This window comes from Pleurodeles waltl, chromosome 6 (genome assembly GCF_031143425.1).
Source record: "Pleurodeles waltl isolate 20211129_DDA chromosome 6, aPleWal1.hap1.20221129, whole genome shotgun sequence".
NCBI lineage: Eukaryota > Metazoa > Chordata > Amphibia > Caudata > Salamandridae > Pleurodeles > Pleurodeles waltl.
Window position 1 is genome coordinate 1,146,669,699 of NC_090445.1, and position 13,278 is coordinate 1,146,682,976.

General features: G+C 39.8%; 1 protein-coding gene across 1 annotated transcript in view; it reads right to left on the reverse strand.

The window, feature by feature from the left end:
* Nucleotides 1-13,278, reverse strand: part of HIF1AN (hypoxia inducible factor 1 subunit alpha inhibitor) — a 160,139-nt gene that overhangs the window by 35,165 nt on the left and 111,696 nt on the right. Inside the window, exons 6-7 of the mRNA XM_069240360.1 lie at nucleotides 10,655-10,718; nucleotides 2,801-2,911 (exon numbers count right to left, since the gene is read on the reverse strand). Coding sequence (XP_069096461.1) covers nucleotides 2,801-2,911; nucleotides 10,655-10,718 — 175 coding nt within the window. The remainder of the gene's footprint in view (nucleotides 1-2,800; nucleotides 2,912-10,654; nucleotides 10,719-13,278) is intronic.

Sequence of the window (13,278 nt, forward strand, 5' to 3'; positions counted from 1 at the left end):
TCTGAGTAAGAAAATGTTGGGGGATCCATGCAAGCCACACCTCCCTGGATTCCTCCGGGTGTCTAGTTTAAAAAAATGTCCGGGTTTGGTAGGTTTCCCTAGATGACTGCTGCACCTGGGACCAAAAATGCATGTGCCCCCCCCCCCCCCCCACCCCATCCCACCCCCCTTTGCAAAAACAGGTAGTTTTGTAATAGATCATTATGATGTGTTCACATTGTGTTTTGGGGCATTTCCTGCCACGGACACTAGGCCTACTCACTCAAGCGAGGTACCACTTTTTACCAGGAGACCTGGGGGAATACTGGGTGGAAGGAAATTTGTGGCTCCTCTCAGATTCCAGATCTTTCTATCACTGAAATGTAAGGAATAAGTTTATTTTTGCCAAATTTGGAGGTTTGCAAAGGATTCTGGCTAACAGAATCTGTGGAGAGCAACACAAGTTATCCCATCCTGAATTCCTCTAGGTGTCTAGTTTTCAAAAATAAGGAGGTTTGCTAGGTTTTCCTAGGTGCCGGCTGAGCTAGAGGCCAAAATCCAAGGCTAGGCACTTTGCAAAAAAACAGATCCGTTTTCTTTAGGAAAATGTGTTGTGTCCACGTTGTGTTTTGGGGCATTTCCTGTCACAGGCACTAGGCCTACCAACACAAGTGAGGTACCGTTTTTATTGGGAGACTTGGGGGAATGATGGGTGGTAGGAAATTTGTGGCTCCTCTCAGATTCCAGAACATTCTGTCTCCGAAATGTGAGGAAAAAGTGTATTTTTTGCCAAATTGTGAGGTTTGCAAAGGATTCAAGGTAACAGAACCTTGTGAGAGCACCACAAGTTATCCCATCCTGAATTCTCCTAGGTGTCTAGTTTTTAAAAATGTATATGTTTGCTAGGTTTCCCTAGGTGTTAGCTGAGCTAGAGGCCAAAGTCCACAGCTAGGCACTTTCCCAAAAATACATTTCAGATTTCAATGTAAAAATGTGATGCATCCATGTTGCATTTCCTGCCGCGGGCATTAGGCCTACCCACACAAGTGAGGTACCATTTTTATCCGAAGACTTGGGGGAACACAGAATAGCAGAACAAGTGTTAATGCCCCCTTGTCTTTCACTACATTTTTTGCTTCCAAATGTAAGCCAGTGTGTAAAAAAGAAGTCTATTTGAGAAATGCCCTGTAATTCACATGCTAGTATAGGGACCCCGGAATTCAGATATGGACAAATAACCACTGATTATCAACACCTTATCTTATGCCCATTTTGGAAATACAAAGGGTTCCTTGATACCTATTTTTCACGCTCTATATTTCACCAAATGAATTGCTGTATACCCGGTATACAATGAAAACCCACTGCTAAGTGCAGCTCCTTTATTGGCTTTATTTTCTGTAGAAAAACCTTGAAGGATCTACACAAATGACCCCTTGCTGGATTTAGAATTATGTCTACCTTTCATAACTGTTTAGCTGTTCAGGATCCAGCACTGGTTTCACACCCATTTCTGTCACTAAATGGAAGGAGGCTAAAAGCACAAAAAAATAGTAAAAATGGGGTATGTTCCAGTAAGATGCCAAAATGGTGTTGATAAATGTCGTTTTCTGATTCAAGTCGGCCTGTTCCTGAAAGCTGGGAAGATGGTAATTTTAGCTCTGCAAACCCTTTCTTAATGCTAATTTCAGGGGACAAAACAAGCCTTCTTCTGCAGCCCTTTTTTCGCTTTAAAAAAAAAAAGTTTTCGCTGTATTTTGGCTAATTTCTTGGTCTCCCCCAGGGGAATCCACAAACTCTGGGTACCTCTAGAATCCCTAGGATGTTGGAAAAAAGGACGCAAATTTGGCGTGGATAGCTTATGTGGACAAAAAGTTCTGAGAGCCTAGGAGCGAACTGCCCCAAATAGCCAAAAAAAGGTCTGGCAGGGAAGGGGTTAATATTATAATTATGCTGTTCAATAGCTCAATAGTTACAGTTAGGTACTAAAAACGAAGTAAACTTAACTATGTGATTTAGTAGGCGATAGGACAAAGATTACAGACGCTCATAATATTTGCTTTTGCTACCCCCTTTCTTAAGTAACTATATTTAAACAGATTTGGAATAGCAAAAAAAGAACACACCGGGAACTGCGCAAAACTATTCAAGACATTTCAAATAAGCCTTTATTCTGTATTTCAGTTTAAAATACCCCTCTCCGTTTTCATTTTATTGCGCATGCTCAGGCTTACAAGGATAAGAAGGCTCGACTCCTTATAAAAGGCTCACAAATCATTCCTGTTAAAAGCCCTTTCGTTTTGAATCTTTATGTTCCCCGCGAGCGCGTGTGCTGTACCACAAAAAATAAAGCACATTCTTCCTTCCATGTATAAGTCTCCACACCAGATCTTATCTGCTCAACACTTCCCTGTGTGATGAGCAGGTTTAAACACCACATCACACCCTCCAGCCCTTCCAAGATGGCTCTATTCCACGTTACTGTTGTGTGCTCGAGTAGCAGCATCGAGGTTGCATTGCTACATTTTTGCCTGCTTTTCTTTCCTGGTGGCTGGATGATCTGGTTATAAACAAACACTTACCGATTAAATATCAAATGCTCAAAACAAGGAAACTACTTTTGTTTTCTAAGAAACTGAATTACTTTTGTTACAAATAGAGCTACGAAATACTGCTGCATTCTTTGATGTAGTGGTTTTCAGTATTTCCCTATATGGATATATGCGACCTTACAAAGAACACATTCAACTAAGTGATGTAGCAAAGCATCATATTTAATTTCCTATAGAATCTCAAACCACCAATAAGCTTTTTGCCTTACCTCTTTTGGGTTACCCAAAGCCTCTCCCAACATCTTCTCAATGTTTCTCATGATAGCTACCTTCTGGTGAGCCTTCAGGGGGTATTCTATTCTCTTTGGCGTTGGCGCACCCTACAACACGAAATAACAAGATTAGGCCTAACCAGTATGAAATGCAAATATAAAGTTTTCAGTAAACTACCCGTCTTTTCAGTTGTATATTTTGTAATGCGTGCCATACATTTTAAATACAAGCAATCACTTCTCAAATTAATTTAGGGAAATCTCTCCAAAAAAAGAGTATTTTTTAATGAGACTAACTTGCATTAAACACAATGAATTCTGAAGATGGTTATTAAGATAAAGATTTGCACATTGCAAATACTGAAGTTTATCACACAGATGTAAAATTACTACAAGCGCGCCACTGAAACATTTGCGAATAGACAGAAGAGTGACAGGTGTTTTTGGTTATAAAAATCACAAAAAAAGAGACCCCAGCCACCAGACTAAGGGAAAAATAAATTCCTTATCGCCAGACAGCTGTAAAAGGTTCATCTTAAAATTACATAGTGGGATAATGCAAAGCCAAGGGGGGTGGTCCTGCCTTGCCTTCTCCTGGCACTGACACGCACAAGCAACCCCTGCCCTTGTACTGTCCCTCCCCTAATTGGTCACACTATGGAATCATACACTCATTCGAAAAATAAAGAGACACATTGGTTCAGTACAAATTTAAATATGGGTCCACTCATATGAACGTATCAATATGGGCAGGATTGTCAGTGGGCTGGGAAAGGATACACAGACACTGAGGGGAGACTGTGTAATAATTTAATCTAGGCCACGTGGCAGAGCAGGTACTTAACTCAGCAAGTTCCTTTAGGCCTGCACCATTACCTTCTAACCAGGTACTCCTTTTTTATTATTATTATTATTATTATTATTATTATTATTAACAAACCTGAAACCGTTTGCTCCACACCCTTGACCTTGGTTGCCTCCCAGAGTATTGGTCGTTTCAGTAAGCAACCTTCTCCCTCCTAAGTGGTGACCACCAAAAGATTTGCCCCCTTGACCCAGCTGGTCTCTTGCTATTGACTTCAGTCCTCAGTGGCTCTATCCGTCGCAGTCTCAGTCCCTCCTAGTCCTCATAGCTGTATCCCCATTCACAAACAGATCTAATCATCACCACTTCTGACGACCTCCAGTGGTTAAGCTGGAAATTAAAGGACAAGGCACTGAATTAGATATAGGAGCTCCATATTAACAAGCCCTCAAAATATCACTTTCAGGGTCCTTTGCCTTTTGTTACATTTTTATAATGCAAAAACATGGTCACAGGTTACATCTAGTACTCACACACTGGGATAATTTATTCAATCGTTAGCTAAGCATCCAATGAGGCAGGCGAGCCTAACCATCGCTGGAGATTTCAATATACATTTATCTGAAAGCCCAATTGAAGAAATTAATAATTCCAAGAGGTGCTTGTTATCAACAGGGCTTCATGTGGAGCATTCAAAAGAAGGGACCGATTTAACAACATTGTTAAATGATTTGAATCTTATTTTACCTCTGGATAAATTGGCAAATTCTCCTGGGGCAGGAGTCACACCTACGTAAATGGGAAGAGGATGGGTCTCTATTATTGATTATATTTTCACTTTGGCCCGTTACATCCTATGGTTTCCAAATGAAGTATTTCCTATCAAGTGTTTAGTTACCATAACCCATTGATTTTAGTTTTGAGGGGTTAGATACACACCCCGGGAGATGACAAAGGACCCTTGCCACTCCCCAGCCACATTGTCAGGATAGACGATTAAGATGGGCTATGGTAGAACCTGTAAGGAACAAAGGTCCCTAGGCATATATGCAACAGAGTAATGCCCAAAATGCGCAATGAAAATGCACAGGAAAAACCCAAAACAATCAGTAATTTATTTATATGAAAACATTTTAATCAGTTCTTTTAGGGGTATGTAACCCTACGGGGCACACCAAATCAGGTATTACACAAACAAACAGGCAAAAGAACAAGGCTGTCACATCAAGAATTACACAGAATGAAACTGTCACATTTCTTAATGAAATAAAACTCTAAAGCACCCAAAACAGCAATTTTATAAATTCATGCAGATCAGAGTGATTTGGCCGACAGCGTTTCAATCCCCTAAGCATATGGGATCATCATCAGGCCAATACAATATTTGCCTAGCTACGTAATTTATATACAATAAATCAATGAATACATGTTTCAACCCACTCAATGGAGGAAGTGCAAAGCATTGATGTCCAGTACTGTAACTGACCAGATAGTTATATAACCTGGAATATCCTTATTGCAGGGGACTTGTAGCCAACCAAAGGTAAGCCCCAATTCAAGATTAACCAAAATTTTTAAACACAAAGGAAAACATCGAAAGTCGTTCCCGGAGCTAGAGTCAGGAGCATGGCGGATAGCAAAAAGAAGGCTTCTTGTGGTGCACCATGAGGGTCCTTATCAATCAGGCAATCAATAAGGTTCCCCGTAATAAGGATTTTGGCCCAGGACTTTGAAAACATTTGCTGCCATAGACTTCAAAATGTCTTCACCAGTGCTTAATTTGTAAAATAATAACTACTTCGGCCTCCGTCAGGAGGCTGCAGTTTGCATCATCCATTGTCCCTGCCAGCACCGCCAATGACATTACCAGTACAACTACTAGCCGCACAATCTTACAAGTGTGACAATTCAGACTTTTAATGTACATTAAATATGACTGATACCTGCCGTCCAAGCAACCTTTATAGATTTGGGTGGCAAGTATTAGCCATTTTTCATGTATATTGAATTATTTAACACATGCGGCCGAGCTCATTAAAAAAGTGACAAACAGCATCACCATGTGGCAGGCTGTTATAAGTGGCGGTGTTGACAGTAAAGTGCAGGTCCGAGCACCTGAAACCGCCAACTCAAATTAGGAACTGGTCTTTACTTATTCAAACTGTTTATGGTTTTGAAATAGGTAGAGTCTAAGTTGGATGAACATTAAGAGATTTTTGACAAAATTCTATGGACATGAAAGGCACACTAGATACTGTTTATTTTGGTCCACCTTTAATAAGTTCACCTCAAGAGCCACTGTAGAATTCGAAGAGGTGGTGGAAATGAAACAACTGTAACAGTGGTCTCTGATTCTGGAAGACCTACAAAAAAGCAGTGACTAAGCAGCAGATGAAGATCTACTGCTCCAGAGCAGAGGAAGCTGAATGCCACTTGCAGTACACTTATATTTGCATTGTGGGCCTTTTGGAGATGGCACAGTGGCCATGTCTGGAACTCGTACAGTGGGAGAACCCTGGGGGGGGAGGGGGGCGGAGGTTATTTAATCCTATCTTACTAAATCAACCCCATGTTGCGCATGTGGCAGGGCATGTGGCAGGGCATGGGCTTGGCCCAACCCCCTCGTGGGCATGCACAACCCGTGCCTGGTGGCATGCAGTTGGGTGCAGGGTCTGGCTCAGGGCCAGGCCATGTACCAATCCACATGGACTACCAACCCCGCAGCAGGCACGGTCTTTGACCCAATCCCCATGCAATGCCTAAGGTCGTGTGTGAAGCCTCGCGGCCAGCCAATCAAATCACGTGGTTAGGGCCTGCAGCACTGTGTATTTCCACTGTGGCAGTGAGGCATTAAAAATAACTTAATTTTCTCAAAACTGATGAAAGGATTCACACTAAAATCACAAAAAGCACATTTTCTGTGTAAAGATCTAGTTTTCTGTCTTATTTGGTGTAATTCCCTATTTTCTTAATTGATGTTCAAATTTCCAATAGAAAAAACTGCATGGCGAAAATTAAACAGAGAAAGTTGCAGAAGGAAACGTACTGAGCACCACCTCACAAGTGAACATCCATTAAAATAAACATTTCTTCACTGCCAAACCTAATGGGTCGGTAAAAGCATGCATCTTTCTGCTGTCTTAAGCACAGGCATATTTGGAAGGTGACCAACCTGAACTTATCGATTACGTTCAACTGGTTTATGATCCTTAAATAAAAATCCTGGAGGTTTCTTTTCATTAGAAATCTAAAATTATTACCCTAAAATGTTTGTTTGCTCACTGAGTTATTAAATCAATCTCAAGGATCAATTGCCTTTCTAAAAGATGTTGCTCCTTGGCAACCAACTTTTAGGGTCTTTTAGTAGGAATGATGAGAAAAATCCCTTGAACTCCCCTAATTCTTAAATTATTTTGCTTAGACAACTATGGGACCTGTAGTCATGGTAAAGACTTCTTTCCTGCTTCCTTAGTAAGTAAATCTGAGAAAAGACAGATTACAGTGGCCTGTAAAATTAAAATGGTCATACCGATACTACTTAATCAGTCATTAGTTGTTTTCCTTAAAGCTTTCCCTTGCTCATTGAAAAACAGCACTGTCCTTCAAACGCCCGTTTTAGACTGTGCCACAAATGTAAATACAAAAATGAAGACCCTTTTTCAGTTGTTCCAATTTTCAGCCGCTTACATCCACTAGAAATCGCACGAGGTTATACTTCAAGAATACAAGTTGCTTCTAATCAATAGTATGCACTAGCCCACTTTCATCTAACCCTTTACAATTTAAGATGGATATTCAAGAATACAAGACTAGTTAATATTTTTTAAATAAAATGCTAAGGGCTCAAAAAAAGACTATCAAGAGAAAGAAAGTAAGTAAAGATTTGAAAAAGGCACCTCTTAACGCAAAGATGGAGAAGCGAAGGAGGTCTTACAAACTCCATGCCTAAGGATATGAGAAACCTCATCTACTCTTTGGAGGAGATCTATTGAAGAAGCAGAGTCAAAGAGAGAAGCCTGTTATAGAAAAATAGAAATACATTATATCATCAAATGGATATTCATGTGGTTTCCCAATAAATCCTCTTCTTAGTATGCTACGCCTCTTTCACTTTGGCCCACAACAGTTAACACAAGCCCCTGCATGGGCCCAACCCATTCAGCCCAAGGTTCATGCATTTCTGTGGGTATGGAGTCTCAGGCCCCTCAACACATTTTGCAGGGGCCCTAATCATTTTACAGTTGCAGCTTGGCTAAGCCTATCCTAAAGATTGTCCCATAGGAACTTTAAGGAGACGCAACACTGGTACAGTGGTTCACCATAGCAGTATTGAGGAAAGGCATAAGTGAACTGGAAGATTAACTTATAATTTCTAAACATAAAATAGTCTGGATTCTATTAAAGTCTCTGTGCCATTATAGAATCATTTTCTCCATCAATACCTTCACATTCTTTGGCTTTGAATAATGCATGGACATTCTTTTGGGTTGGCAGTTACAGATTAATTTAGGAATCAGTTTGTATGTCTCTCTTTAATAGTTTATTGTTTAAGATGTTACAATAGAAAAAACAAACAGTTAAAAGCCTTTAAAACGACAACATACAAGTATTAAAAAAACAAAGCAATAACTGAACCTTCAAAAAGCAGAATTCACTTGTTCCAAAAACTTTTACCAACTAAAATAGATCAACTTTAACATATGTAAAAATAGTGTTCAGGCACACAATTAAGATTTATGGTGTCAATAGAAAACCACCAACTGCACTATTCAGAGTGAACTGCTGTCAGACACGATTCCACATGCAGCCACAAAAAACCTAGCAGCTGAAGCTAAGACATCCTTACACTGAGTTCTGTAAAAACACTGGTTCTACACCAGCCTTCCTAACACTGTATATGATAAAGACTGGTTTTAGCTTTACCATATTTACACTCTGTAGACAAAACAATACAAAGGGGACACTAATTCTTTGGATTAACTAATACACAAGTAGATTTTAAACAAGAGACCTTGGCTTCAAGAAGTAACACCTCCAGCTACAACACTAAAGACAGCCTCCTCAATGCAAGGATGATAATGTAGTCAGATGTGCTTCTGTTTTGACTTTGCCATGAAGTAGTAACGTCCAAAAACAACAGCACATACATTTGATATCAGCTTAGTCTGTTCTAAGAAGGGGTCTTCAGGATCTCAAGGTCACTAAGATACACTTCCTGAAGTGACACAAATTTACAGGTCAAAAAACATGCAGATGCATTTCAATATATTGGAAGCACCGCATGGCTGGTACATAGTGATATAAGGGTAATCACAAACTTAGTTTATGAAAAGGAAACTGGTTTATAACATACGGATACAAAATAGCAATTCTGGGCCCAACAGTGCTTCAAGGTAATCGAAGGATGATTCCTTATACACCTATGGCTACGTTATTTCCCTTGCCCAACTGGAGTAGGACTCGTACATTTTTTGTGGTTTTGTTCTTTTATTGCAGTTTGAGTGTCCCCACAATTTTGCTCCATAAGGTGAAACTACAGCAGATTTTACATTGTAAACTGCCAATGCATTTTGAAACCCACTAATCCTATGAAACAATCTTGGGAGTTTTAATATCACACATGTTGCAGTGTTCGTCTGAAGTGTTTTTCTTTTTTTCTAGATTTGCCAAAGCCAACAACCTCAGGTTTGTAAACTAACCCTCTAAAAGTGGGGGGAAAGTTTTCACCTCTTACCTGATAGGAACGTATGAAGGTGTAACTGGGACTCAAACTCATTATTGTATATTTTGATGTAATAATAAGCAGGAACTCCCCCCATGCAGTGGATTCTGCAATGAATCAAGTAAAACATGGAGTGCATTTTCTGCCCACAGCAACAGAAATGTGTTACCTCATGATAAAAAAAAAATGAGGTATCCAAGTGAGGCTCACCATGGATGCATCCCAAAACACGGTCACCATCTTATCTGGGACACCATTCAGAAATATAAAACTGGCAGTGCCAGATTACAGAACGAGTGGTTCAAACTTTCTGTTTAACACGAGGTCCATAAAATTGTCAATCTTAGCATTCAATAGAATAATCTTCTAAAAATATGCAGAACGTTACTAATAAAGAGGAAGCAAGGGCCACAATTCTCGGTTATACAATCACACCCAAGCAAGTGAACCCATGGACGATTAAACTGAGAATTCATATGTTTATCCTCAATGGTGCAATAGTTTACATAGCAAATTCAAGCTCAAGGACCGAAAGAAAGAGTCATGATTTTTTTATAGTTATTTTCAGATTTAACATTGGAACTTGAAACGGCACTGAAAGACGTCATTTAAAAACACTTCGCAAACATGAGATAAAGTATTTGAGAGAATGAGAAGCAAACTCATCTTTAACCACAACTGATCTAAATTAACTTCTTCTCTAGTTTAACTCTAATGAGGAAACATGATTAACATTTCTTATCTTCTATTTGGGAACCCAGAGCCTTAGGTACACGTGCCAAATTAAACAGCTGCTTTAACTGGTCTAGACGAGAGCCTTCCAAAGGCTATGTGAGACTTTCAAAAGTATTTGATGATTCTTTTGCTGATAAATCTTCAACGCACAAGATACATTCTAAACCCATGAGCGTGTTAAACGTGATGGATCAACATAGACTTAACTACAGTTAAACTGGCACTGTTTAGTGACTCTTCAAATACCTCTTTGACAAACGTATGCAACAATTCTTAACCTTTTCTCAAACATCAGTAGGTCACGACTCCAAAGACCTCTGTAAATGTAACAACTTATTTTGAACAAAAACAACTGTTGTGACAGGAAACAGGTTCTGCTGTACTGATCGCTTTACACATTCACCATAAGACAAATCACTGCCACAGCAGAGCTATGGAGCCACTAATTTAGGACAATCTTGCTGTGTACAACAAATGTTTAACAAATCAACTGAACTACACTTCCCAGGTTTTGTTTTTCACACACCCCTATCCCTTTGCTTTTCAACCTTGTCTATGAAAGCTGATTTAATATTGCAATTGTACCCACCTTGTACCAAAAATTGACAGTGATCGTTGTTCCACCATCCATCAACGACTCAATGTGGTGCCACCTGTAATAGATAACACTCGCAGGTTTGTAAAGAGTGTTTGTCAATAATCATCCATATTGTAGTTTTACTGCTATGCCTTTCCCTGAAGCCTACATCCAATAAGACATTAAATCAGTACTTGACAAAGAAAAAAAAGAAAGAAAGAAAAATCAGACTCCAACTATGAAGAGATTTACTAATACTGTTAAGATTTTCTCCAGCAGAATAAAATAGATTACAATTTTATAGGTTTAATAGCCTCATTTCAAGTGTTCGACATGTCTGTATTTACGTTTTAGCTTTAATTGCCATTGTGTGCTACTTACTTTCCTAAAAGAGTAAATCTGTCTATGAGAAAGGAGTAACACAACCCGAATACGAAAAAGAAGATTTTTATGTTGAACATAGCAGCATGCATGCGCTGCTCTTCTCAACATGTGATCTACTCTGTGGGCTTTAACCACGCCCATCACTTTCATTCTTTCACAGGCCTGCCTTTCAAAATTCCTTTGATTTCCTAGGTAAATGCTTTAAGTTTGTCCCGCTTTGCGGCTGCTTTGTTAAGCCTTGCAGACTAACCAGGTTACATGGATTATTGCATGACCGGCCATATACTTGTGTGTGTGCGCACTAGTTTTTTCTTTTGTCTATCTCCTTTGCGCCCCATGGCACTTTGAAGTTTCATATAGTGCGGACTAGATCGGAGGTATTGTAGCGCTTTGCAGGAGTATCAGCTACTTCACACTGTTACAGAATCGGAGTCACTTAAATGTTACTTTTGTCTCTACCCTTGCGCTCCATGGCCGCTTGATCGTGAACTCTATCGGAGGTACTGCAGCTCTTACCGTAAGCACGAGTTATGTCACATTGCTACCAAATCAGTCATTTAAGTTGGCAAGCCCATCCATAATATTTTCCCAGGTTTAGCAGTTGAAAGATATACAAACTGCAGTCGTTTCAATAGTAAAAAAATACAGAAATCCTCAAAACGGCTCTCCCGGCACAGCAGGAGAGCAGATTCTACAATATTCACTGCACTTGGGAATCCCACCCCATGATGCTTTGCAGGGCGTCCCTTTCACAAACCATTTTTGCTCATAACTCAGTCTGTGATGGTCCTAGGACCACCATTAAACCGCTCAGCACGATAAAGTGTCTATGTCAGGGTTCTGCAAAGTCGGTCCTGGAGAGCCAGGTCCACGCTAGATTTTTAGCATATTCACATTTAGAAAAATGTACATTTCTGAAACATCTTTTTTCTAAATGTGGATAAGCTAAAAATCTGGCATGGTCCCGGCTCTCCAGGACCAACTACGCAGAACCCTCGTCTACGTCATCTCTGTCTAGGTTAGTGGGGACCCCAAAATAATAAACCCACCAACATTCAGTGTCTTTTTAAGCTCTCTAATGGCTGGAACTTTTGCTTTACAGCTGGGAGTAATAGGAGCTTTAAGGGCCTTGTTTGTAATATTATTCTAGCAGGCATGAAAATGTTTAATGCACTACACCCTCTAGGGGCTGTGGTGAGCGTTACAGTCAAGATACTACAATAGTCGCTGCACTCAAACTCACCCCATAATGCTTTGCAAGGAATTTCTTTTACAAAACATTTGTGCCCATAACTCACCGTGTGGTGGTCATAGGACATTGAGACCACAATCAAACTGTCCAGCACGGCATGTGCTTACTGTCCAGGTATTTTCTGGGTCCCCACAATTGGTTGGGGGCTCAAAATACTAAGCAAGCCTTTTTAAGTTCTCTCATGGCTGGAACTTTTGTTTTACAATTGGGAGTAGTTTGTGTTTTACGAGCCTTGTTTGTAATAATATTCTAGTAGGACAGAAAATGTGTCACTACATTACTTTGCATTCTATTTTCATGTGGTTATGCCCTCTAGGGACTGGCTCTATGTTACTTCCAAATGCTATTTTTAGTGTGGTGCCCTCTAGGGGCTGTTTTGAGCAATACAGTCTAATGCCAAAAGTTAGTTTCGTATAAAGGTTTTTATTGGGCTTACATTAGTGTATTGTTTTATTCTCTCCTTATGTCAATTATTACCATGATTCAGGACAATGTAACATCCTTATTAAACTATGACTGATCGAACACTCTTGATATGTTTGGGTGACCCTTCTAGTTTATTTCTCTTATTTCTGTTGTTACTCCTCTGTGGCTGTCTTATGCCTTTTTTGGGGGGAGTTGTGTTAGCTGGCCAGCAACTCTTATGGTGGGGTGGTGAAAGTGGTATTCTATCCAAATTAGCATGGCAGATTTAAATTAAGATGCTAAATGGTAATATTTTCATTTTTTTGCTGCAGACAGAGAAAGAATGTAAATGGAAGTGCTTTAGTTATATGCAGGGCCAGCAGAATTATGTGGCAAGAAAAGACAATTATGAGGCAATGATGACCACTTTATGTGGCAAAACAGTCCAATTATGTACTTACAACACCAACAGCTCTAACTCTCTCAAATGCAAGACCTACTGCATTACAAATGCTTGTTAACTTGTGCAACGGTAAATCACTCCTAGCAAATGTGAAGGATTTCATATTTGAAAGGATCAAACAGAAAGTGTAGT